The sequence below is a fragment of the Pimephales promelas genome, chromosome 12 (genome assembly GCF_988280905.1).
Source record: "Pimephales promelas chromosome 12, fPimPro1.hap1.1, whole genome shotgun sequence".
Classification (NCBI taxonomy): Eukaryota; Metazoa; Chordata; class Actinopteri; order Cypriniformes; family Leuciscidae; genus Pimephales; species Pimephales promelas.
In genome coordinates, this window is record NC_142780.1 from 31,152,809 (window position 1) to 31,175,359 (window position 22,551).

The following is a 22,551-nucleotide window of genomic DNA, read 5'->3' on the forward strand; positions in this document are numbered from 1 at the left end:
CTTGGGCTGTCTGCCTAGTTCTTTACACTCTTCATGAAGTGAACGTTAGAATGGCAATGCAGAACTATCTTGGTTCTTGACAAAAGTCAAAGGGTGTGCAGTCTGAACAGTTTGGGACCCACTGCATTATGCCATTATCAGAGTGTATACTCACTAGGACCCTTGATCTTGGCGATGGGGCCCAACTTACTGTTGAGCTCCTGCTGGCAGCTCTCTGTAAGCTGAAAGTCACATGACCTCAGGAGCATAGATATCATCTGGGGTGGCTGAGACGGTCCACTGCTTGGAGGTCCAGGTTGCAATTCGCCAGCTCGTCCACCAATCATTTCCAGAACCTTGAAATATAAAATGGTTCACTTATAGATCACTGCACATTAAACTGGGATAGGAGTCACCTACAAAAGTGTTAGTTCAAATAATATTACATACACAACAAAATCAACAAAAGATTTCACCTTGGCAGGTACACTGATGGAGATTGGATCAGAGATGTCCATAGGGGGGGATTTAGGCGCTTTGGATGAAAGTGCATGAACCACTTTACGTGTAAAGGAACGCCTCTCTTGAGGGGGCTGAGAAGGGGGTGAAGAGGCCGCTGGAGCTGGCGTCTGGCTATGGGATGGGCTTAGGTTTGACTCACCCTGCTGGGTTGTGCTTGCGGGAGCATTAGTAACTGCAGACGGCCTGTGTTGACAGAACACTTGCTGAGGCGGAGCTGCTGCAGCCAGGATCAAACTCCGACGGGCTGCAGCCTCTGATTGGTTGAGAACCGAGTCTGGATCTTCTGTGATTGAGCGCTGGCTACCAGAGCGAGTGTGGCCTTGATGGCTCAGACAACGGTATGGAGGGGGTGCAGCTGCGGGAGGGGACTCCCTGCCGCTAGGAGCGACGGCTGTGCTCCCTAACCCTATTGGCCCATCTTCCAGGAAGGTGGGGCTAAAGTCAATGACATCCTCTGCCATCCAGGAGGTGGAGGGTTCCTTGGAGAAATCAGGCAACATGTACACACCTTCCTCATCCTCTTCCTCTTCATTTTCTTCCTCATCGGCATCACGCATTTCCTCAGGCAGCAGGCTGTCGTAAGAGCGGCTCGGATGGATTCTAGATGGGGAGTGCTGAGGAAGGAGCTGCGGATCAACCGAAGCGGCCAGAGAGAGACCATCACTGCTGGAGCGAGGTCTTCGTAAGCGTTGCATCTTCCCCTGACCTGAGATAAAAACAGAGCATCATATATCACTATTACTTTTCAAGAGTATATGTATGTATATATACAGTACATACAGTATATCCAATATTATAATTTACACACACACACACACACACATTTGATGAATATAATTCTTTGATGTATAGAAAGTTTATAAGAACGCCTGATCAATTTTAATGCATGCTTGCTGAATAAAAGTGTTAATTTCTGATTAACTGATCCCAAACTTTTGAACAGTATATTCACACAATTTCATAAGAATAATGAAAAATAAAAATTTGTCATCTTATTAAAGGATTAGTTCACTTTTGAAAAAACTTTTGCTGATAAATTACTCACCCCCATGTCATCCAAGATGTCCATGTCTTTCTTTCCTCAGTCGAAAAGAAATTAAGGTTTTTGATGAAAACATTCCAGGATTTTTCTCCTTATAATGGACTTCCATGGGAACCAGGTCCAACCGAGATCCAAACGACAGTTATAACAGTTACAGATGCAGCTTCAAATGTCTTTAAACGACACCAGACGATGAATAAGGGTCTTATCATGCGAAACGATCGGTTATTTCAAAGCTTATTCCAAAAATGTAACTTTTCTAAGGACAAATGCTAGCCTTGTAATATACTGTGAGGCGCGTTTGCAACGTCACGTAATACGTAATTACGTTCAAAAGGTCACGGGCGACGTAGCCGGAAGTACAGAATCAAAATCGTCCGACATCGTTGTTTTACCTTTTAATTCCTTTTTTGTAAACGGCGTATGAGTTAGTTTTCACGTTCAACCTATGCGTTCAACTTGTAAACACCTCGGTTGTTCTCTGACTCTGTACTTCCGGCTACGTCGCCCGTGACCTTTTGAACGTAATTACGTATTACGTGACGTTGCAAACGCGCCTCACAGAACGGAGCAAGGCTAGCATTTGTCCTTAGAAAAGTTACATTTTTGGAATAAGTTTTGAAATAACCGATCGTTTCGCATGATAAGACCCTTATTCATCGTCTGGTGTCGTTTAAAGACATTTGAAGCTGCATCTGAAACTGTTATTAACTGTCTTTTGGACCTTGAACCATCCAGTTCCCATTGAAGTCGATTATATGGAGAAAAATCCTGGAATGTTTTCATCAAAAACCTTAATTTCTTTTCGACTGAGGAAAGAAAGACATGGACATCTTGGATGACATGGGGGTGAGTAAATTATCAGCAAAAGTTTTTTCAAAAGTGAAATACTCCTTTAAACTGCTCCCTGAAAATTGATTGGTCAACCAGGCTATTAAAGAATTACCAAATGTCATTCATACCTGCTCCACTGTGCTGAGAGGACAGGGACTCCTCACTCTTTGCTGACCTGAGCGTCACACTGTCGACCCTGCAACCTAAAGTAGACATACAACACTAAAAACTGAGCCATTTTTCTCTGACATCAGGAAATGCAGATCTAATTATGATAAAGTACAATCTAAAGAAATTAGCTTGATGTCTTTTATACCTGCATGAGAGGTAGTGGGCTGGAATAGAGAGGTGATCCTGGTGGGTTTACGCCGACCTGCCGCTGCAGGTTTTCCGATGGCAAAAAACGTCTTCCAGCTCCCGCCTGCTGACTTCCGGACCTTCATCCCTCTTTTCCTCCTTAAAGAAACACGAAAGAGGAATTTAAGAATTTAATTAATAGGTTAACCAATCCTTTGTAAGTCATTGATTTGTGCAAAGAAACCCACTTGTCTGCAGGCAGGTCCAGTACAGTGTGAAACTGGCCGAGAGCGTGGTGAGGAGACCCCTGAAGGAGAAGAGGAGCTTGTGTGCGAGCCTGTGCCTCCTCCAGAGACAGAAGCCTGGTAGACGCGAACGACTTGGGCCTGGTCAGAGACTGTCGTGCTGTGGAGTGAAAGAGACAAACAGAAGAAAAAGATTCAGATCCAGCAAGCCAACGGACATATGCGAGTTAATGCAGTAATGCAGCGAAGAGCACAGCGATTGACAACAAACAAACATGAAATAACATGATACATGGCAAACAACAAGACATCAAAGCTTCAACAAAAAACATCAGCTCCTTTAACACTTCCGTAGTCTGTACAGCTCTACTGCAACAAGCTTTGTAGGAGAAATACGGGCGGGCCAACAGACAAAATTTAGAGTGGTTAAGGCCAGAAACAAACTACGCAAGTACACAAATGCACACTTTGCCGGTGCTTAGTAAAACTTAACATGAAATCTTGCAATACTGTCTTGAGTCAAGTAATGCAAGTTATAACGCCTCTTGTGGCAGTGTTGAGAATGCAGTATAACTGCGCTTGTGTTTGTGTACTTGCATAGTGTTTTGGGCCTCAGCAAGCCTGTGAAGTCTGGGACATCAGACGAGAAGAGGAATCCGGAACAAAGCCTCCAAAAGTTTTTGACATACAGAAAAATACCTAAATGTCACTTTACCTGCTGTAACTGTCTCAGAGTCGAGTCCTCACAAACAGATACTCTTTTCACTCAAATTTTCACTATCCATCCATTCATTCCATTCACCCATCTTACCAAATGATTTTCCTCAATTTCCTACTTAATGAAAACCAAATTTACATAGTAGAAAAGAGCAATTAGTAAAACCATAAGCTTAATATTCATACTTTGTTCTACAAAATTAATGGATATTTGTCAACAAAAGGAATTTATTGCCTTATATCTAATCTGTGTGCTGTACAATTTTAACATCTCATTTACATAGGCGAAATGTGATTTTACAGATCCTTGAGCATAAACAATGGTCATAAAATAATCCATCCATGTGGAAAATGACATTGCTAATGGCATACGCTACTGTTCTAAAGTTTGATGTTGGTAAGATTTTTGAAAGAAAAATGTAAAAGAATTTCAAAGAACTGCATTTATTTGAAACAATAATTATAATTTCTACATTTTTAAAAGACTTTGCTGACACCTTTGAACAATTCGGTGTCCTTGCCACATAAAAGTATGAATCCTTTTGAACAGTAGTGTAAACACACAGTCATGTTGAATAGGACAAAAAAAAATGTGAGCATATATAGTATCGTTTGGATCCCAGCTGGAAAAAAAGATTAACATTTCCAGCTGTAGCTAGCTAGATGGTTGATCAGTTGGTCTAAAAGCAGATAAACCTGCTTTGTACCTGTAAGACTAACTTGAACCAGCAACAAACCAAATACCATATTCCAAGCTGAGACATTCTCACAGGACACATTATGTTTCTCTTTGATGGACATCCAGGAACAAATGTCTTGCTGTCTTACTAATTTTTCAGAAAGAGTAAATGGAAGGTAATACACCTATAAAGCTGTGTTCAGTTAGCTTTTTTTAATTCAAAACGTTCCTAGGTATATCCTAGGTTTGACCAGATTGTGAATTGAGTGCGTCAGAGAGTCAGAGTCTGGATCTCATATCACGGAGAAGCGTCGTAGGTCAGGGTCCAGATAAGAGGGGTCAGTCAAACAGGACTCCCCCCTCGCCTCTTGAAGACTAACCAGGCGTGTTCGGGGCTGGCGCGAGATCTTGTGCTCCGCCCCTCTTGTTGCTATGGAAACACACAGCTCTCTCTCAGTAAGCCTTACTTACACATGAGTGAGTCAGGCCACTGTAAATATGATCAACTTTGTTATGTTAGCCAAGTTCATCACTATAGAACAATGTACAATGTATAGTAGGGCTGGGAGATGTTAAATAATCACAATTAATTTGCAATCATGTTGAACAAGGTTTGCGTCTCCTCCTTTTCCCCACAATTTGCAAATATGTGAGAATTATGACTGAATTTAATACGTTCTCGGATTTAAACCTCCCTAAAATTGCATGTGTGTTTGGAAGTCTTCGGATCTTTCATTAACAGTATAACGCTGCGACAGTATTTTAAAATTCTTTTTACCCCCAAGCAAAGGACGGGGGAAAAAACTTTGCTGTGAGTACATCACAAAATTAATCTTCACTAACTTAGTTTCTCCACTCTCCCTTTCACTTCTTAACTTTGATGTTTACTGTACATCTATACAGGCCTATAAGGTTCGCAACTTCTTTAAAACAATATTTGAATTTCATAACTTTAGACCTATTGCTTATTTCAAGTGTCCTTGGTACAGCACAAAAGGGCATTGTGGGTTGAGTGAGCGGACTGAGCGACAGAAAGGCGCTCTCAGCTCCAGAGGAAATACTACCGCTCCGCTCACATGCTCTGGTTTGAAGACACCGGACTGAATGAGTGGTTTACTGATGAGTGTGAACATCTAGGGCGGAAAACAAATGTGTTCTTTTCTGGTTCAACATACCTGCATTGAAACGTCCAACAGAAGTGAAAGAGTCACTGAACAGAACTTCCACATTGCTGAGCAGAAACTCCACAACCACGGACTGAATACGCACTTCTTTAAACGGATCAGCGCCGCTTAAGCCTGCTGCCTCAATTTCTTTGGACCTGACACAGAACAACAGTAGATTTAGACAAAAGAGGTTTAATTTGAACCCTCAGCCTGTACAAGGAAAAGCTACAACAAAAAGCAGTGAGGATTTCAGTAATGGATCATATGTTTGATGTAGAGCCAGACCGATATATCGGCTGGCCGATATTATCGGCCGATATTAGGCATTTTCCAAAATATCGGTATCGGCAGTTATAATGGCCGATAAATGAATATTTAAAAAATGAAATAAAAACGGACGAAACATGCTTCAATCATCTCTCCTTGGCCTGTTATATTGAAAATGTATGTTTTACTTTGTTTAAATTATGGCTCATCATAGAATAGCTAACCACAAAGCTAGCGAATGCCACCATCATCAGTGGAAGACTGCTAACGTCAACATTAATGAGCTTGGAAACCACAATGAACTTTTTCTGCCTAAATAATGTAATGATTACTGTATGTATAACTAGCATATCTCTAGTTACAATCCCTGCATTGTAAAATGTATGTTAGACTTGCGAGGAGTGAACATTTAGACATAGAGAAAAAGTATCAAACGTATCTTGTGCAGAAAAGTTAGTTTTTCTTTTACACGTGTGTGAAATCCAACAATATTTAACAAAAAGAAAAAGAAAAAAAAACATCGGCCGATATATCGGAATAAATATATCAGATTTAACGGTATCGGCCTTCAAAATCCTTTATCAGTCGGGCTCTAGTTTGATGTAATGAAAGTAATTCAGTAATGACCATAGATTTATAAATTTCAATGTGTTCAGTTCAACAGAAAAAATTATTAGGACAAAAACAATACACACTGATAATTTTGATAGGGGTGCACCAAAATGAAAATTCTGGGCCGAAACAAAAAAGTTTTTAAATGAGATTAGGCATCAAATTATTAGACCTATAAATCTATAAATTCACAGTACAAATATATATATATATATATATATATATTAAGAAAACTTTAAAAGTTACAAATTATATTATATTACTACTGCTTAAAAATGAACAAACAATATAATTTGAAAAACAAAAAAATATTGATTTGAGCACAAACTATTTTAGTATTTGAGGAAAAAGGAGACCCTTTTTATCTCAGATTTAAAACTAGTACAACTGCCTGGTACAGTTGTAAGTAATACACATATTATACTAAAATATCTGACAGCAGAATGCTGTGAGTGACCAATAAGAATCAAATATCAAAGATAGCCATTACATTAACTGTTTCCAATATCAACCTAACCATGGCTATGCTAATAGATATAAATAAATAAATAAATGAGCAAACAAACAAACAAATAAAATACTACTAATGGCCATTATGGATATCGTCACATACATTGTGCATTGCTAATATTTAGATTAAATTTTACATACCTGAGCAGGTTGGGTGCCCAGACGATGGCCAGATTCTTAATGTGCATGTTAGTCTCTCCACTGCAGGTGGCCAACCCGGACAGATGTTTGATCAGGTACTCCAAAGTGCTGAGAGACAAGTTAAAACATCCCTTATTGTCAGAAAACTGCTCTTTCTGTCACACTTCAGTTTCACATCAATGTCAATAACAGGTTACACAACTTGAACATGTAGTAAGTATTGGGGTTACCGGTAGTGAGGAGGAGGAAGTTGCTGGATAACATCATGCACTTTCACCATTCTCTCTTCATCGGTCATCTCTCCCATACATTCCTGGTCAGATAGAAAGATACAGCTCGCTTATTAACTTTAAAACATTACTGGAAGTTTAGTTCAGTAAGATTCTTATGTTTTTGAAAGAAGTCTCTTATGTTCACCACAGTGGCATTTATTTGATCAATAAAACAGTAATATTGTAAAATATATTAATTTAAAATAATTTTGAAAAGTCTTTCATATCAAAATGCATTTTTAATACAAAAATGTACTATATACAAAATGTATTTTAATACATTTTAAGCATCATTACTACAGTCTTCAGTGTCACATGATCCTTTAGAAATCATTCTCACTTGCTGATTTGATGGTCAAGAAACATCTCTTATTATTATCAATGTTGAAAACACTTTTGCTTCTAAATATTTTTGTGGAATCCATTATACATTTTTTAAAACGCAGTTCATTATTGTGTCCAACTGTTTCCAAGAATTATTATCTGAAAACAAGAAAAATATCTTTGGCTTTGAAGACCAGTGATATTAACATGGTTGAAGGGTTTTGAAACCCTCGTTTTGCAGAATTACTTACAGCAAACTTGTCGTAGAGTTGGTACGTGAGGAGAGGATTGGGCAGCTCTCTGAAGTAGAGTTTGCACAGTGAGCCAACACAGTGAATATCCTGCATGTACACATCTTTCGTCAGGTCCGGAACATTTTCACTGTCGAACTCGTGCCTGATTGGGATGAGAAGCAAGAGAATAACATGTCATGGTCATGCATATAAAGAAAACATGAATTAATTACCCTTTAAATATCGTTTTAAGTGCAGACATAATTAGTCCGTGACGACCTTTATATAAACTTCCAGAGTAAAGTATGAACAGACACACCTGAGTTTTTGTATGTTGGAGGACACACCAGAGTGTCTGTAGATCCCATCCACCACACCATGCTTCTCTATGAACTCTGAGCAGCTCTTTAGGACCTGCGGCACTGAAGTTTGACCACAAAGATATCACTACATGTAAAAATGACACTTTCAACAAGGTTCCCATGCATCCCTTTTACAGCACATAAAGGAAATAATCTGTTTCTGTACCGTCTTGACCAGAGTTGAGGAGATGCTCGCCGAGATCGCAGCCGAACACTCGTTCTTTCAGGATTCCCCTCTGCTTTAGCTTTTGTTTGGTGGGTCTGGACTTCATGAAGGTGCGCAGGAAGCCCATCAGCTTGCCATGTTTCTTGGACACTGCCAAAAGGGGGCGACAGAGAGCTAATCAGGCAATTGAAAATGTGGACAGCACAATTTCACACTACAGAACAGATCATTGCTCCCTTCACACACTCAGTGGGGAATATCTTTAAAACATACAAAAATGTGTTCATTTGGGATACCCTTCAAAGACTGACAACATTTGAGGTGCACAGGAGAGGGGTTTTGAGTATGACATCATAAAAAAAAAAAATCACTTTTATTATGAAAGAAACTATGGAATAAATCCAAGTGTATTTATGGAAAATCTATCAATATATACATTTTAATTATAATATTTATAAAAAAATTTAATATACTCAAAACCTCTACATTTAGTTACATGACATTTTCGATGTTTAATATGTAATTAAATGCGAATGGAAATCTCTAAAGCGATTAGTAACAATTCCCGAGGTGCATTAGGCTGAATAAAATGCTACATTTTCTATTCACCATGTTTATTTAATTCAGTGCCTTATGCACTCCCAATTATTCAGAATTTTATTCAAGTTGGCTGAAACCTGTGAACTTGGCAAAGCACTAACAACAGGTGACTGGAACGTATACAACAAGTCTGAACATTTCTGCAGCTTTTGCTTCACGAGAGCGCTCTGACCCCTAGAAAGAAGAAAACCACACCACAAACACCTACACAAAAGCCAACCAGTCAACTCTATTCTATGAAGTCCATAACTCCTGCAGGCTGCGTTTCATTTGTATAGATCAGTCATAGGTCTAAAAACCATATCACTGCAAGTAGGACTACGCGATATACTATAGATTAGTGGTTCTCAACATTTTTGAATTCACATTTCAAAACTGATTATTTTATAATTTTATAAAATAGTACATAATAAACTTTATTTTTTATTTATTTACAGAAACTAGGAATGGTATAATATTAAAATGAATAAAATAATTTTTGCAGCCATAATTTAGACATCAGTTAAGGTCACCATCTAAAAAGCAGCACTTTTAGGAATGTATCATCAACGTGCCGAGGACATCTCTAGGACATCTTGTGACGACGAGTGAAATTACATTTTGTTTTTATCTAATCGTGTGCACTGCTTGTCACTGGAATCTTGTTGCATCATGCCTGGTTAGGACACATTGTTAAAAAAGTTCGATTTGACATGGAGCAAGCACAATCAAAATCAATCCTCACAGCCCACAAACAGCTTCTCATTTATACAACAAGCAGTCTGCAATTCATCAACAGATGCTAGAGCAGGGGTCGGCAACCCATGGTAATAGCTGGCACATGAGCAAAAGCAAGAGGTGTAGCCTATGCATTTCATTCCGAACCTGCAAACAGATCTACATTTTAAGTGTAATTTAATCATTTTAATCATTCCTCATAGTAACACAGCTTGATATTTATTTAAATAGAAGTTATATATAGTATTAAAGTGTGAGAATTTATTAAACTGCGCACGCAAGTCAATGAAAGTGTGCAGCTCTGATAAACCATTAGCATGACCACTGCACATCACACACTCAAGTTGACTGACAGCACACAGCTTGTTCCACTGTACATAGCAATGCTATACATTAGAGCCCGACCGATAAAGGATTTTGAAGGCCGATACCGATACAAATATTTTTGGGTTTTAAAAATCCGATATATCGGCCGATATTTTATTTATTTATTTATTTATTTTTGGACATGAAATCACTGGACATGATAGTCACAAATTTTGTCATGCTTATTTGAGTTAAGAGAACCGATGGGTATGTTCTTTTAATTGTTATTCAAGCAATGTATGTCTCGTGCCCAACTCAACGAGTGTTGCCAACAGGAACCGTGTAGAGTGCCCTCTGGTGGATAAACTATACAACTCCAACACTCATGACATGTTTCAAGCGTGTTTCGTCCGTTTTTATTTTCGAAATATTCATTTATCAGCCATTATAACTGCCGATACCGATAGTTTGGAAAATGCCTAATATCGGCCGATAATATCGGTCTGCCGATATATCGGTCTGGCTCTACTATACATTCATGATATTCAACCAAGTATATGTAATCCTATTGAGCACAATGATTGACTGAGACTTAAGAATGGCACTTTATGACAAAAAGGTTGCCAAACCCTGATGCCCACATGAATGAATTATACAACATTTTTGCTGTCTTCACCATCCAACACCCAAGCTCACCCTCTCCAAACCACCCACACTTTCTCTGCTGTATAAACAACCACAATCTGTGCTCCAAACCCTAGGTATCTCAGAGGATAGAAGGCGTTAGAAAAAGACGGATATGGAAATGTTAGTTTAGGTAAATTCACTGAAGTTGTTACCAGCCAGGCTTAGGAACCAAGGATGAAGAACTGAGAGAAAAAGAAGGAAACACAATCGACAGAAACATCAAATCCATCTTTAGTGCAAGTGTTATTATAAACTAATATATTCACTGTTAAGCATGTCATGATGCTGCTGTGATGTACAGAAGACTATCCAACAGCCTTAAAATCTTACACACAAATTTGTGACAAATAATAACATAGGCATTGTTTTGACTACAGTGGCTTTCAATGCCATAAAAACAACCTTAAAAACAGAAGCCGTGCCACCAAAGGCTACAATATTATCTGTGCTAGAACATCAAGTAACCAAAGCATGTCTTTTTTGAAAAAAAAAAAAAAAACTAGGGCTGGGCGATATATATCACCTATTCACCAATAGTGGTTCACCAATACCAATACTATTCACCAATACCAGGATGGCTGATATACACGCACACATTGGGGGCAGAAATATAAATAATTAAATAAATTAATACTTTCATTCATTGAGGCTGTTGAAAAACTAGCTTTGCCATTGCAGGAATAAATTACATAGGGTGTAATCAAGCTTTTGACTGGTTGTGTATATATTTTATACCACAGGGTTGAATGCTTGATTGTGATTGGTTGACAATAATTGACTATATTTTCCAGTAAATGCACAGCTAAAGTAGTTTCAGTAGTTTCTCGATTTCAGTTCAGTTCGATATGGATATACTTCACCGAATTGCAGCCTACCACAGCAAAAGAACCAAAAAACACAAAGACATTGAAATAAATGACAAACAATACTATAAATAAAACAATTTATTTTATTATGTACTGTATGGAAAGCATGCTCTAGCTCTGCTCTTTCTCCCTCCCATGCACACACTTAGTCCCAAATGGCACATTTCAAGTTCACATGCCGTTTTGTGGACTTGCAATGGCCGGCACTTACGTCCACACTCCACAAGACTGTAGGGTGACCCATTTGTCATTTTAGGTTTGAGCCTTTGCAGTCGATATGCGCCCTTGATGCGCAGACTTCTACCCGACACTTAAATCGGCAGTACATCACAAAGGTGCAGACTTGGAGGAAGATCGCAAGGGCTTACATTTGGGACAGGGCCTTACAATCGCTCTCATACACAAAAACTTGTCAGTCCTTGTCAACTTGTCAACCATGACTTTCTCAATAAAACTTCTGAGTTTTTTTCCCACTGAAAAGCTGTAGTATGTAACATTTCTCAGTAGCGGGGTTGTAATGTCATTTTTAAGTAGTTTACAACTAACAGCAGCACGGACTCGGGTAATTCACACACACACACACACACACTTAATGTCTCTAAATCTCTAAGGCTCAATCCTCCATTACTAGTTCTAAAAAGGACAAAAACCTGAAAAATGTCTTGAGGCGCAGTAACAGTAGATGCGAAATAATTGATTCATAAAATAATAATGCACAAAGAGGTGGTAATGCATGCACAATGCGGTATATAATGTCATTGGCATTTAAACTCGGAATGAAATTAAAATACATTTTATCAATTTTCTAAATGCATGTTAAAGATCTTATTTTGAACAGTTCATCCATGCAGAAGTTCCATTTTTTTTGTTCAATTTAAAATATCATAACTGGACCTTCCAATGAAACGGCAGACTTCTCTCTAGTGACGTATGCAGGACTTCTTCAGTCATTTAATTCACTTAAACCCACACCTGCAAGCTCACCTTCACCTGCCTCCACTTTTGAGTGCAATGTACATCTCAAAATCCAAACAACCAACAAATCCATAGAACCAAGTCCCCATTCTTTTTCAATAATTCGTTACGCTCGGATGTACGTCAGCATATTGAAGAATAGATTTGTCGCTTCTCCCGTGTCGTTGCGCCTGTAATACTATGCCCAGCCCTAATTGCAACTACTAAAAAGTAAAAAAAAAATTACTTAACCATACCTGATGTTGGAGAGGAAGGCCCAGTCGTGTTGGTAACACCAGGTTTGGAGCTCAAATGATCCACCTCTGAAACACAGAAGAACAGACAATGAAGATATAAACAAATGTCTGTAGAGAAGCGTTTCCTGGACTCAAGTGACTCAAGTTTGAGGTGCTCTTTGGATAGAAAAAAACATATAAAAATAAACAGGAACATCCAAGGCACTCTCTTTAGAAAAGTTAAAAAGCCTTTATTACTATGGCTTGGTCATAATCAACACTAAAAACACTCCGCATACAAGCCTTCGTCCGAGAGTCACTGACAGACAATGAAGATTGGCTAAAGGATGTGTACTGAAGCATTGATCAAGCAGCAAGAAGTAAAGATCAGAAATGACAGAACACTTTCTTCTGGAAGTATATTTCTCAATTAATTTTGCTAAAGAGACTTTAAATGTACCCTCCCAGTACCCTCCTGATCTCTAGATAAAAGACTGTGTGTTGTACCTTGCTTACTGACAGGAGCACTGACAGACTGCTGCAACTTCTCATTGATTAATTCCACACATTCACTGGGAAAGAAGCCAACCTGAGGAAAAGAGAGGGGAAACACTGAGCTCAAAGATGCCAGTGTTACAGAAGATGGCCCATATCAAGTCCTGAGGTTTAGACTGGTACCTGGAATCCATGTTTTCCTCTCCACCACGTGGTGTCCTCTTTGGGTGGCATGTCAATCACTGACAAAATATCACCAACCTTTAGAAAGAGGAACAAAGTTACATACACGCGATTAACATGCAAACTGACAGACGCATCTAGTAAGAATAAATGGAGGTTGGAGCAGGCTTCACTCAAAGTGTATACCTCAAATTGTTTTAAGAGTGCTGGCCTAATAATGATAATGCATGTATGGAAGAGAGAGGCCGCACTTTGCATTACATATCTAGTAAGAGAAATATGCAAATTACTTGTGAACCAAGGGTGTCAAAAAAAACTCTTAAAACATATATCAGCATATACCAGGATGATGACTGAGATCATATTTGTTGCATGCTGAAATACACTTTGACCCAAATTTTAAAAAGAGGAAGGGGGAAAAAATATCAGTTTCTATCTTACACTAGAGAGCAGAAAGAGAAAGAATCAAGCCTGAGAAGAGAGAAAACAGAAAAAGTATAAAGAAGAAACTAAAGAAGGGAAAGTTTGTCAAGATAAATTTTGATGTTGCCTAAATGTTTAAAAAAAAAAAAAAAAAGACAGTCACAGCATGTTAAAATGCTTGAAGTGGTAGCTAGGGCATTTCTAAGTGGCTTTTAAGTTGTTCTAGGTAGGTGCCAAGGCATTGCTAGGTGTTTCAAGATTTAAGCGTGGATGCTAAGGCTTTCGACAGACATAATACAGCGTTACTAAGTAGCTGTTAAGGTGACTGCTAGGTTGTTGCTAAGGCTTTACTGGGTGGTTTTAAAGGGTTGCTAGACCATTCAACAGACTTAAAAGCTGCTTTTCCACTGTCGGGGCGAACAGTTATAACAACGCTTGAGCCTGGTTCGGCACGGCACGATTACAAACCGTTTTTGGCCTGGAATTCTTAGCTAACTGTCCTAGTAGAATGCGTGAAGTGAAGACAGATAAATTAAGCATTGCTAAGGTGCTTGGATTGGTTGCTAGGACGTTTCTAGGTGGCTGTTAGGTTGTTCTGAGTGGTTCCTAAGGCCGTGTGTCCACCAAAGCGTTTTCAATTGTTTTCAATGGGAGCGCCGCGGTTTTTAAACGTCATGAGCGTACCGAGGCGCTGAGCGTTTTTTTCACGCTGAAGCGCCGAGCGCCCAGCGTTTTTACTGGTCGCTGGGAGTTGAAAAATGTTCAACTTTGGGTAAAACGCAGCGCTCATCACTGTCACTTTTTACCCAGCCGTCCAATCACAGTGGAGGAGGGGCGGGACTAATACCACACCGACCAACTGTCACAACATTCAAACGGCTGCGGATATTCTGTATCATAGCAACGAAACGTCTCAACAAAAAAAACGCTGCGCTGCCAAAACGCTCATGCGCCCAAAGCACAGCATCTTCAGCAGAGCGTCTAGCGTTTTCAGCTGGCTAAAAACGCTTTGGTGGACACACGGCCTAAGGCTTTGCTAGGTAGTTGAAGGGATTCAGAGAGATTGCTAGTGTATGAGAGATTTGAAGAATCGGAAGAGACATAAATACAAGGTCCTTGGCATGGTAGCTAAGGCGCTTCTAGGTGGCTGCTAAGGCATTCCCATGCAGTTTAGGAGAGGTTGCTAGAGCAATGCTATGAGATTACAGCTAGCTAGATGGATCAGTTAGAAAAATGTAAAAGATTAGAAGAAAAATGTAAAAGATTTGAAGAGTAACAGAAAGAAAAAGAGAGACAAAGAGAAGGGATGTCAATGTGTTCTAAGTTTGGGTCACCCCATTTTCTGGCCCAGAAAGAGGCGCTGTAAATGGAGCAGTGTATAGGGAGGGGGGACAGGAATAGACCTGACAGATGAGAAAGAAAAGGATGAAGAGCAGAGAACTAAATTTTGTCCTAGGACCAGGCAGGCTGTGCATGCGTGCAGAATAAGGACAGGAGGAGACTCAAACTGGGTACAAGGTCTTTTGGAAGAGTATGGAGTTTATGCTGTAGTGTGATTTACAATACTGAACAGTTAGTCAGCTACAGCTTTGACAAACTAAAAGCTATTTATTTGGGGGCAGTCACCAAACTTAGCCCCGCCCACAACATTTGAGGATGGGAAGTTCGGTCTGGACTTGATCCGTTGAGAAGCAAGTATAACCAAAGCTGTTCGGACCAATCAAATTGTCAGGACGGGCTGTATACGATGATGGACAGATGATCAACCGTAATGTAATAATCCATGTCACCAAAGAGCGCTTGGGTTGAATTCGTTTACAACAAAGAATGGCTGCCAATGGAGAATTTAGATGTGGAGATTCAGCCATTGCGTCTGTTATAGATGTAGACAGCGCATTCATGTTAAAAAGAGGAACAGAGAACCGCGATCAAGGCAGTTGTCGATCCAATTGAGTGCAGAGACATTTTCTTTCCTGGTTCGGTTGAAACACACCCCATAATCACAGCCCAATGGAGCAGTTTCAGACTCACATTCTGACTAGCATCTGAGTATGACGACGTAAGGCTAAGCAGTCATGGCCCAATGGTTGGAGTCAGACTGGAAATCTAAAGGTTGCTGGTTTGATTCTGAATTCTGGCAGGAAATGACTGGGGTGCCCTTGAGCAAGGCATCTAACCCCCAATAGCTCCCTGGGCGCCTCAGCAAAATTGGCTGGCTGGGTGTCCATTGTTTACAGTGTGTGTGTTCACAACTCACTACTTCTAGTGTGTCTGCACTAACTTGGATGGGTTAAATACCGAGGACAAATTCTGAGTATGGGTCACTTTCACTTATTTAAAATATTGAATTCTTTCATATCTCCCATCTCACTGTCCTGTTCAAAAAAGGAAATGCATCAACACAAGAAAAAGAGTAAGTGGTCTGAGTACCTCAATGGAGATCTCATCGCTAGCCTGGGCAGTGTAGCGCTTGATGACGTGAGCAGCAGCGATGGCAGGGACGTTTAAAGACGCTTCTTCTTTCAGCAGGAACCTGTTGCCATGGTTGTCAATCTGCAATGATTATTAAAAAAAACAACAACAATTAGTTGTATTAATCGCAAGACTTCTGGTCGAAATCTCACTGCAAGATTCAGAGCGATGAAATTTACCTTCAACAAACAACAGATACTGCCATGTTTTTACAAGGAAATATAAAATTAAAAAATTTGAGATATGGTAAGAAAACTGGCAAGTAAAGAGTGAATCTTACAGAAGATATTGTGAGAGGTTTTTTTGTCAATACAATGGAAGTCAATGGGCTACAATAATGCTTAGTTGCCAAAATTCTTCAAAATATCTTATTTTGTATTTCCCAGAAGAAAGAAATGCAAATAGGTTTTGGAACGACATGAGGGCGAGTGATGATGATCATTTTAATTTTTGGGTGAACTATACTCTTAAATAAGTTTCTTCTGTATTTCAGTTCTTATCTACTCTAATTGTATTTTATGTTTGCAGTCTTATCTCTGTTTGCCTCTCACCTCCATCCAGGAGAGAACCGGCCCACAGTTCAGCTTATTGTCCACAATCATTGAGAGGCGGTTAAGATACTCCGACAACAGTGGTGTGAAGATCTGCATGAATAACATGCATGTTCAAGCGGCAAATTCATTCAGTAGTCAAACACAATTCAAAGATATCACATAAGAAGATTGATTTAAAACAATGTTCCAGGTTCAATACAAGTTAAGATATATATATTAAAATATTTTCTCTTTTGGGTCAGTAACATATTTTAATTTTTACTCAGCAAGGAAGCATTAAATTAGACAGTATATAAAGACATTTATAATGCTTCAAAAGATTTTTATTTAAAAATAATACTGTAAAATTTATATTAATCAAATAATCCTCAAATATATAAAAAAAAATAAAAAAATATCAAGCAGCATTTTCTAACTAATAACTATTTTCAACCTTGATTGAAATTATTTATGAAGGATCATGAAACACTAAAAATTGATTGGAGTAATATTTGCTGAAAATTCAGCTTTGCTATCACCAGAATAAATCACATTTCAAATTGTAATAATATTTCAAAATATTACAGTTTTACTGTATTTATGATAAAAATTAAAAGCAGCCTTGGTGAGAATAATTATATATACATTTTATAAAATCACAAAATCTTACCAACCCCAAACTATTGTATCTACTGGTAATTACAGATTAAATAGTCTCATGATACATGAAAGAAAAAGAAAAATAACAAAAATTGACATATGAAAGATAAATTGGTATATTTCCCAGCACTGTCCCTAAGGGTCCGTACACCAACCTACATAACTGTCCGAAGCCCTTAAAACTGAGCAGCTAACACTGTTAGCGGTACAATATGCACTATGTTAAAGCTAGATAAGAAAAGCATTAGTATCCAATGTAGTCAAGCTCACCTCCACCCGGTCTCCGATCTCGCAGAGGGCGGGCAGGACCAAGAGCTGTGAGTAACGGCGGTCGTAAATGCACTGATGCAGGTGGGCGTCCAGCGTCCGGAACTCTTCATACGAACGCCGTACCATCCACGTCTTACCCTAGATTTCAGAGAGGGAGAGAGCGTAGGGGGATGAGAGGCAGAGAAAGAGAGAGAGAAAGAAGTCAACAAACAAAATGCCAGCAGAAGAGAGGAAGATGCTAAACAAGGTGTAGTGCACGGCCTTCGGTCACGTTCAATTCGATCAGGTGTGTTTTTATTTGAGGCTGTAGCAGGAGGGTCTGTATATTATTAGCACTGACTGAGGCATGTGCGCCCACTCACCTGGCAGGACACCTGCACAAGGAAAACCAGATCTTTGGCACTGCCCAAGGTCCAGCTGGCATCGCTCTGCTCGTTGGCAAACTGAAGCTGAAGGTGTAAAGAGCAGACATTAATTCATGAAGGTGTGAAGAAGTGCAGATAAACAAACGTTTAAAGGGAATGCTCATGGTCTTGGATTGTTGTGCAAAACTAGAAATAACCAAGCAGTATGTTGCCACAACAACTAGTCGACTAGCATTGTATAATTTTGTGCACACCTGACCATCATCAGATAATGTTACATGGAGAAGGTGAATGTTTTTCATCAAGTGTGTACATCTCAGTGGGTGTTAATTCATCAAACACCCGGATCCCACTGTAATCTGAGTTTCCAGGGGGCAAGTCTGCATTTGATTGCACACTTTGAATGTAAGTTGAATGTAACAGCAAACATGTGTTAAATTGCTGTGAGTTTGTGACATCCCTATGTCTGCACATCTGTCTGGAAAGATTACCCATTTAAACAGTGCTTCTCGTGTTTTATGAGATTTAGGTACTCTCTCAAACACATGATCATTTATGAGAAGCTGGGAACATCCCTTCATAATAATTCAGTCAACAAAATGCTGTTTCATATCCCTGAAGAATGTGCAAACTTCCTCATTGCTTTAAACAATGAGCATGATCAGTGAGACGGTCATTTTATTCAAAGGCACTTGTTCAAAAGTTTAGGGTCAGTAAATTTTTGCTTTAATTTTATTTATTTTTTGCTATGCTTTTATTCATCAAGGATGGATTAAATTGATTAAAAACACAGTAGAGACTTTTATCATGTTACAAAAATAATATTTCACAATAGTCCTGTTTTTATTGTATTTTTTAACAAATAACTGCAGACTTGGTGAGCATAAGATACTTAAAACTAGAATTTACATTTCCAGAAGAAAATGTAAAGTGGTGCTTGCAGTGGCAAAACTCACCACCCGGTTGCTAGGGTGTGGCACATGATTGCACATGAGACACCAAACACGTCTGTACGATGTTCTGGTGCTGAGATATGTCCTATTCAGCTGAGATATGGCCATGTGTTCAGGTGGTTACTAGGGTACTGTATATGGTTGCTATGGTGTACTTATACAGTGTATGAGATGATATTTAAAGTCTAGACTAGTTGACAGTCTAAGTAAAAAAGAGCCAAACTCCATGTTTCTTCTATTTTCTGGAGCTGAGATATGGCTTGAATATGTTGTTTTATGGTTGCAAGGCTGCCCTAAGTGGTTGCTAGGACGTGAATAGGAAGTTATTATGTCACTTCTTGTTGGCTGCATGATAGGCCGAGGGAAAAGAGCCCAACCCCAAGTCTCTTCCGGTCAAAACATATGATCTCACAAATTTTGTGCCAATGTTAAGTCTATGGGACTTTTTTCATCTGATTTATTAAAAAAAATGTTGAAGAAATGTATGTAAAATATATTAATCATTTCTGTATTTGTGGTATTACATGGAAGATATGGCATGGTGAGAGTATGGTACATGGCCATTAAAATCATTTTGCAGTAGCACAGAGGAGAGGAGAGGCACTCTGCTTCACAGGGTCAGATAAAAAAAAAAAACAATGTAACAAAAAACATTTTATTTTTCTCTTTTCTTTAGGGGGTTTAAACACTAATGAGACGGACTCCCACTCCAGTCATGCTGTGCAGTCAGTGCGCTTCAGGTGCTCTCTCGTGTGTGTGTGTGTGTGTGTGTGTGTGTGTATACAGCTCTCTGCCATCATAAACACGAAATGGGTATATAAGCAGCACAAACAAAAAACAATGCCACAGGGACAGTGAAATACATTTTTAAAATGGATGTCTATCATTTAATGTAAACCTTCAACTCATCACAGATTTTAGATTATAAATAAACCGGCAGTTTATATGAGAAGAGCCCTGACATACTGCAGTGTATCTGTGAAACAAATATAAGTAATTATTTCCCCTTTCCTTTCAGAGTACATTAACAGTGTGTGTGTGTGTGTGTGTGTGTGTGTGTGTGTGTGTGTGTGTGTGTGTGTGTGTGTGTGTGTGTGTTATTGAAGGTCACAAAGAGAGGCTGTATCAGCCCTGGAGATGTTTTGGCTGTATGCTGATATATGCTTGTTTCTTCTTAATAACTCTAAATGTCCAACTCTAACCAAGATGAAACCGGACAACTAAACGTACATTACCAACACAAACAAAAAATAGACCTTTTAATATCTATTTCCATTGATGTTCTTACTGTTATTGTTCAAAATTCACTGATTCATCATGTTACATTTATTTATAATGTATTAGCTGAAACCACATTAAATAATCTTAATCAATAATATCATCGCTTAACATTTTTTCATTCACTGAAATTCCAATAAATCCAATTTTACTTTATGAATTTCACTCTTAAATATAGCACATTATGGTAGTATTAATGCTTTCATAGGCATTAATTGATTGTGCTCCTGACATGGCGTCTCTGAAATACCTTCTTTTAGACAAAATAATAATAATAATAATAATAATAAGCTGATGCTCTATGTATACTTTGGGCCTTCTTGACATTTAAGTAGAGAGCTCAGAAACCTCAGCTCAACAAGACAATATCTTACCTCGATAGAACCGAAGTCCACATTTTCATAGTGAAAGTGAGCACAGTCAATAAGCTTGGGGAAGTGACCTTTCACAACAGAAAGCCTGGAACCACAAGAAAACAAGCAAATACGTTAACACACCATATACTTTCATCACAGAGTAGCAACAAGCTTAAAACCGTTTAACTTGTCTGGTTAATCAAATGAGTCATCATGACAAGTGGCACTGTAACTATTGTTCAGTCTTAGGATTTTCGCCAGGGAAACAAAACACAGAAAAATGCCACAGGCTTATCAATGCTCTAGTATTAGCACTGAGCTTTGCACAGGAACGTACTATGCACATTTTCTTCAGATCTAGTTTGTATTTTCAAGTTACAGAGAATGTAGAAACTCTCTCCAGGGCAGTTTTCAGTAAGGTACACATGAACACCACAGGGAAACTCTGCATCCCATTATCAGTTATTTTAGAGGGAAGTAAAACCAAGTTCTTCCTGTTTTACAGTGTGTTCAGAGCTGGACAAACCTGAACTCATCCTGACAGCAACACTTTGTTAACTAGTAAACTAAAATATAGTCTCTTTTGTGTCTAAACCTTTTAAGGCTGTTTTCCTCTTGAGGGTCAGGACTAATGGTGCGTTCACGGTTCACGTGCTATTCTAATTATGGTAAATACCAAAAGCCCTCATGTGGTATTTTCCACTGGGCAGCTCGTAGAATATTTTTTTTATTTTTTATTGTTACATTTTAATAATTTAGTAAATTATGTTTAATGAACTCAATTGATCAGACATCCTTTTTTGACCGTTAAAATTTAATTAAAAAATGTAAACCATGGCAATAGAATCCAGAAAATTAAAACGGTAAATAGAATTTGGGGGGAAAGAAAACTGATTTCATATGGTCCTATTTAATACCATTTGAACAACTCTGTTATCAAAGAGATGTGTCTGCACCAAACTCTAGTTTAAAAACACCCTAAATGACTTTACTGTTGAAGAGAGGTGTCGTTTTTCACCTTTTGCTCATCTTCCCCTTCAAGTTGGCAGTGGTGCCCACCGATCGGGTCCCAGGCTCCCCAGAACTGTCCAGATTATCAGTGCTCCGAGCCTGAAGAACGATGAAGGAGAACAGAAGAAACAGTTTTTATGCTCTGATGGGTTTACAATTCATGCTACATCACAAAGATCAAAGTCATCGCTGTTCTGAGAGCCAAAGAAATGAATCATCTGAAGGACAGTCAACAGAAAATAGATTACAAAAGCCTTAAATCAACAGTGATCATACAGTACAGAGGTAATTCTCAGAGGATTCAGGTCTCTTTAATTTAAATGTTCAAATCACACTGGGAAAGGCGCTAAGGGAGCAGCAAGCAGCTGGTGAAATGTGAAGCGACCCAGACAGTTAGTCTGCTGACCTCTGGTCTCATTTGCAATAAAAGCCAAGCATTTACAACACTTTTAAAATGGGTGATAAGTGTAGATTGGCATGGGGTTTTCAGTTCACACTGTTTATACATAGAACGTGGCCATTGGTGTGACGTGAGACAATTGGCCACTTTGAATCTCTATGCGAAATGAGTAGCATGTTTGGGATTTGGGACGGAGGTGACAAGAGCATCAAAAATATAAGAAAAGGTCACCATTAGGTGACGAGGTTGCAATGTCCACCATAAAGTGCTGGAGTTTCTGGAGGGTTTGAATACCATATGTATACATTTTAAATATATATTATTATTTTATTAATCCAATTCTGTATGTATACTTTGAGCCTTCAGAAATTAAAATAACAGAAACGGAAAGTAAAAATATATATATATTATGTGCACA

General features: G+C 38.7%; 1 protein-coding gene across 6 annotated transcripts in view; it reads right to left on the minus strand.

Annotated features, from left to right (window-relative positions):
* arhgap33 (Rho GTPase activating protein 33) overlaps nt 1-22,551 on the minus strand; it is a 59,596-nt gene that overhangs the window by 4,960 nt on the left and 32,085 nt on the right. For 5 of the 6 annotated variants that reach the window (XM_039650794.2, XM_039650798.2, XM_039650796.2 and 2 more), the window contains 20 exons: nt 21,741-21,832; nt 20,741-20,825; nt 18,133-18,219; nt 17,771-17,908; nt 16,859-16,951; nt 16,266-16,388; nt 13,413-13,490; nt 13,242-13,323; nt 12,756-12,821; nt 8,369-8,518; nt 8,160-8,262; nt 7,859-8,003; nt 7,242-7,324; nt 7,012-7,119; nt 5,491-5,636; nt 2,923-3,079; nt 2,694-2,833; nt 2,506-2,580; nt 456-1,207; nt 155-335 (listed from right to left, as the gene is read on the minus strand). In XM_039650794.2, the coding sequence (XP_039506728.2) occupies nt 155-335; nt 456-1,207; nt 2,506-2,580; nt 2,694-2,833; nt 2,923-3,079; nt 5,491-5,636; nt 7,012-7,119; nt 7,242-7,324; nt 7,859-8,003; nt 8,160-8,262; nt 8,369-8,518; nt 12,756-12,821; nt 13,242-13,323; nt 13,413-13,490; nt 16,266-16,388; nt 16,859-16,951; nt 17,771-17,908; nt 18,133-18,219; nt 20,741-20,825; nt 21,741-21,832 (2,884 nt within the window). The remainder of the gene's footprint in view (nt 1-154; nt 336-455; nt 1,208-2,505; nt 2,581-2,693; nt 2,834-2,922; nt 3,080-5,490; nt 5,637-7,011; nt 7,120-7,241; nt 7,325-7,858; nt 8,004-8,159; nt 8,263-8,368; nt 8,519-12,755; nt 12,822-13,241; nt 13,324-13,412; nt 13,491-16,265; nt 16,389-16,858; nt 16,952-17,770; nt 17,909-18,132; nt 18,220-20,740; nt 20,826-21,740; nt 21,833-22,551) is intronic. The other variant, XM_039650795.2, reaches the window with a different exon arrangement.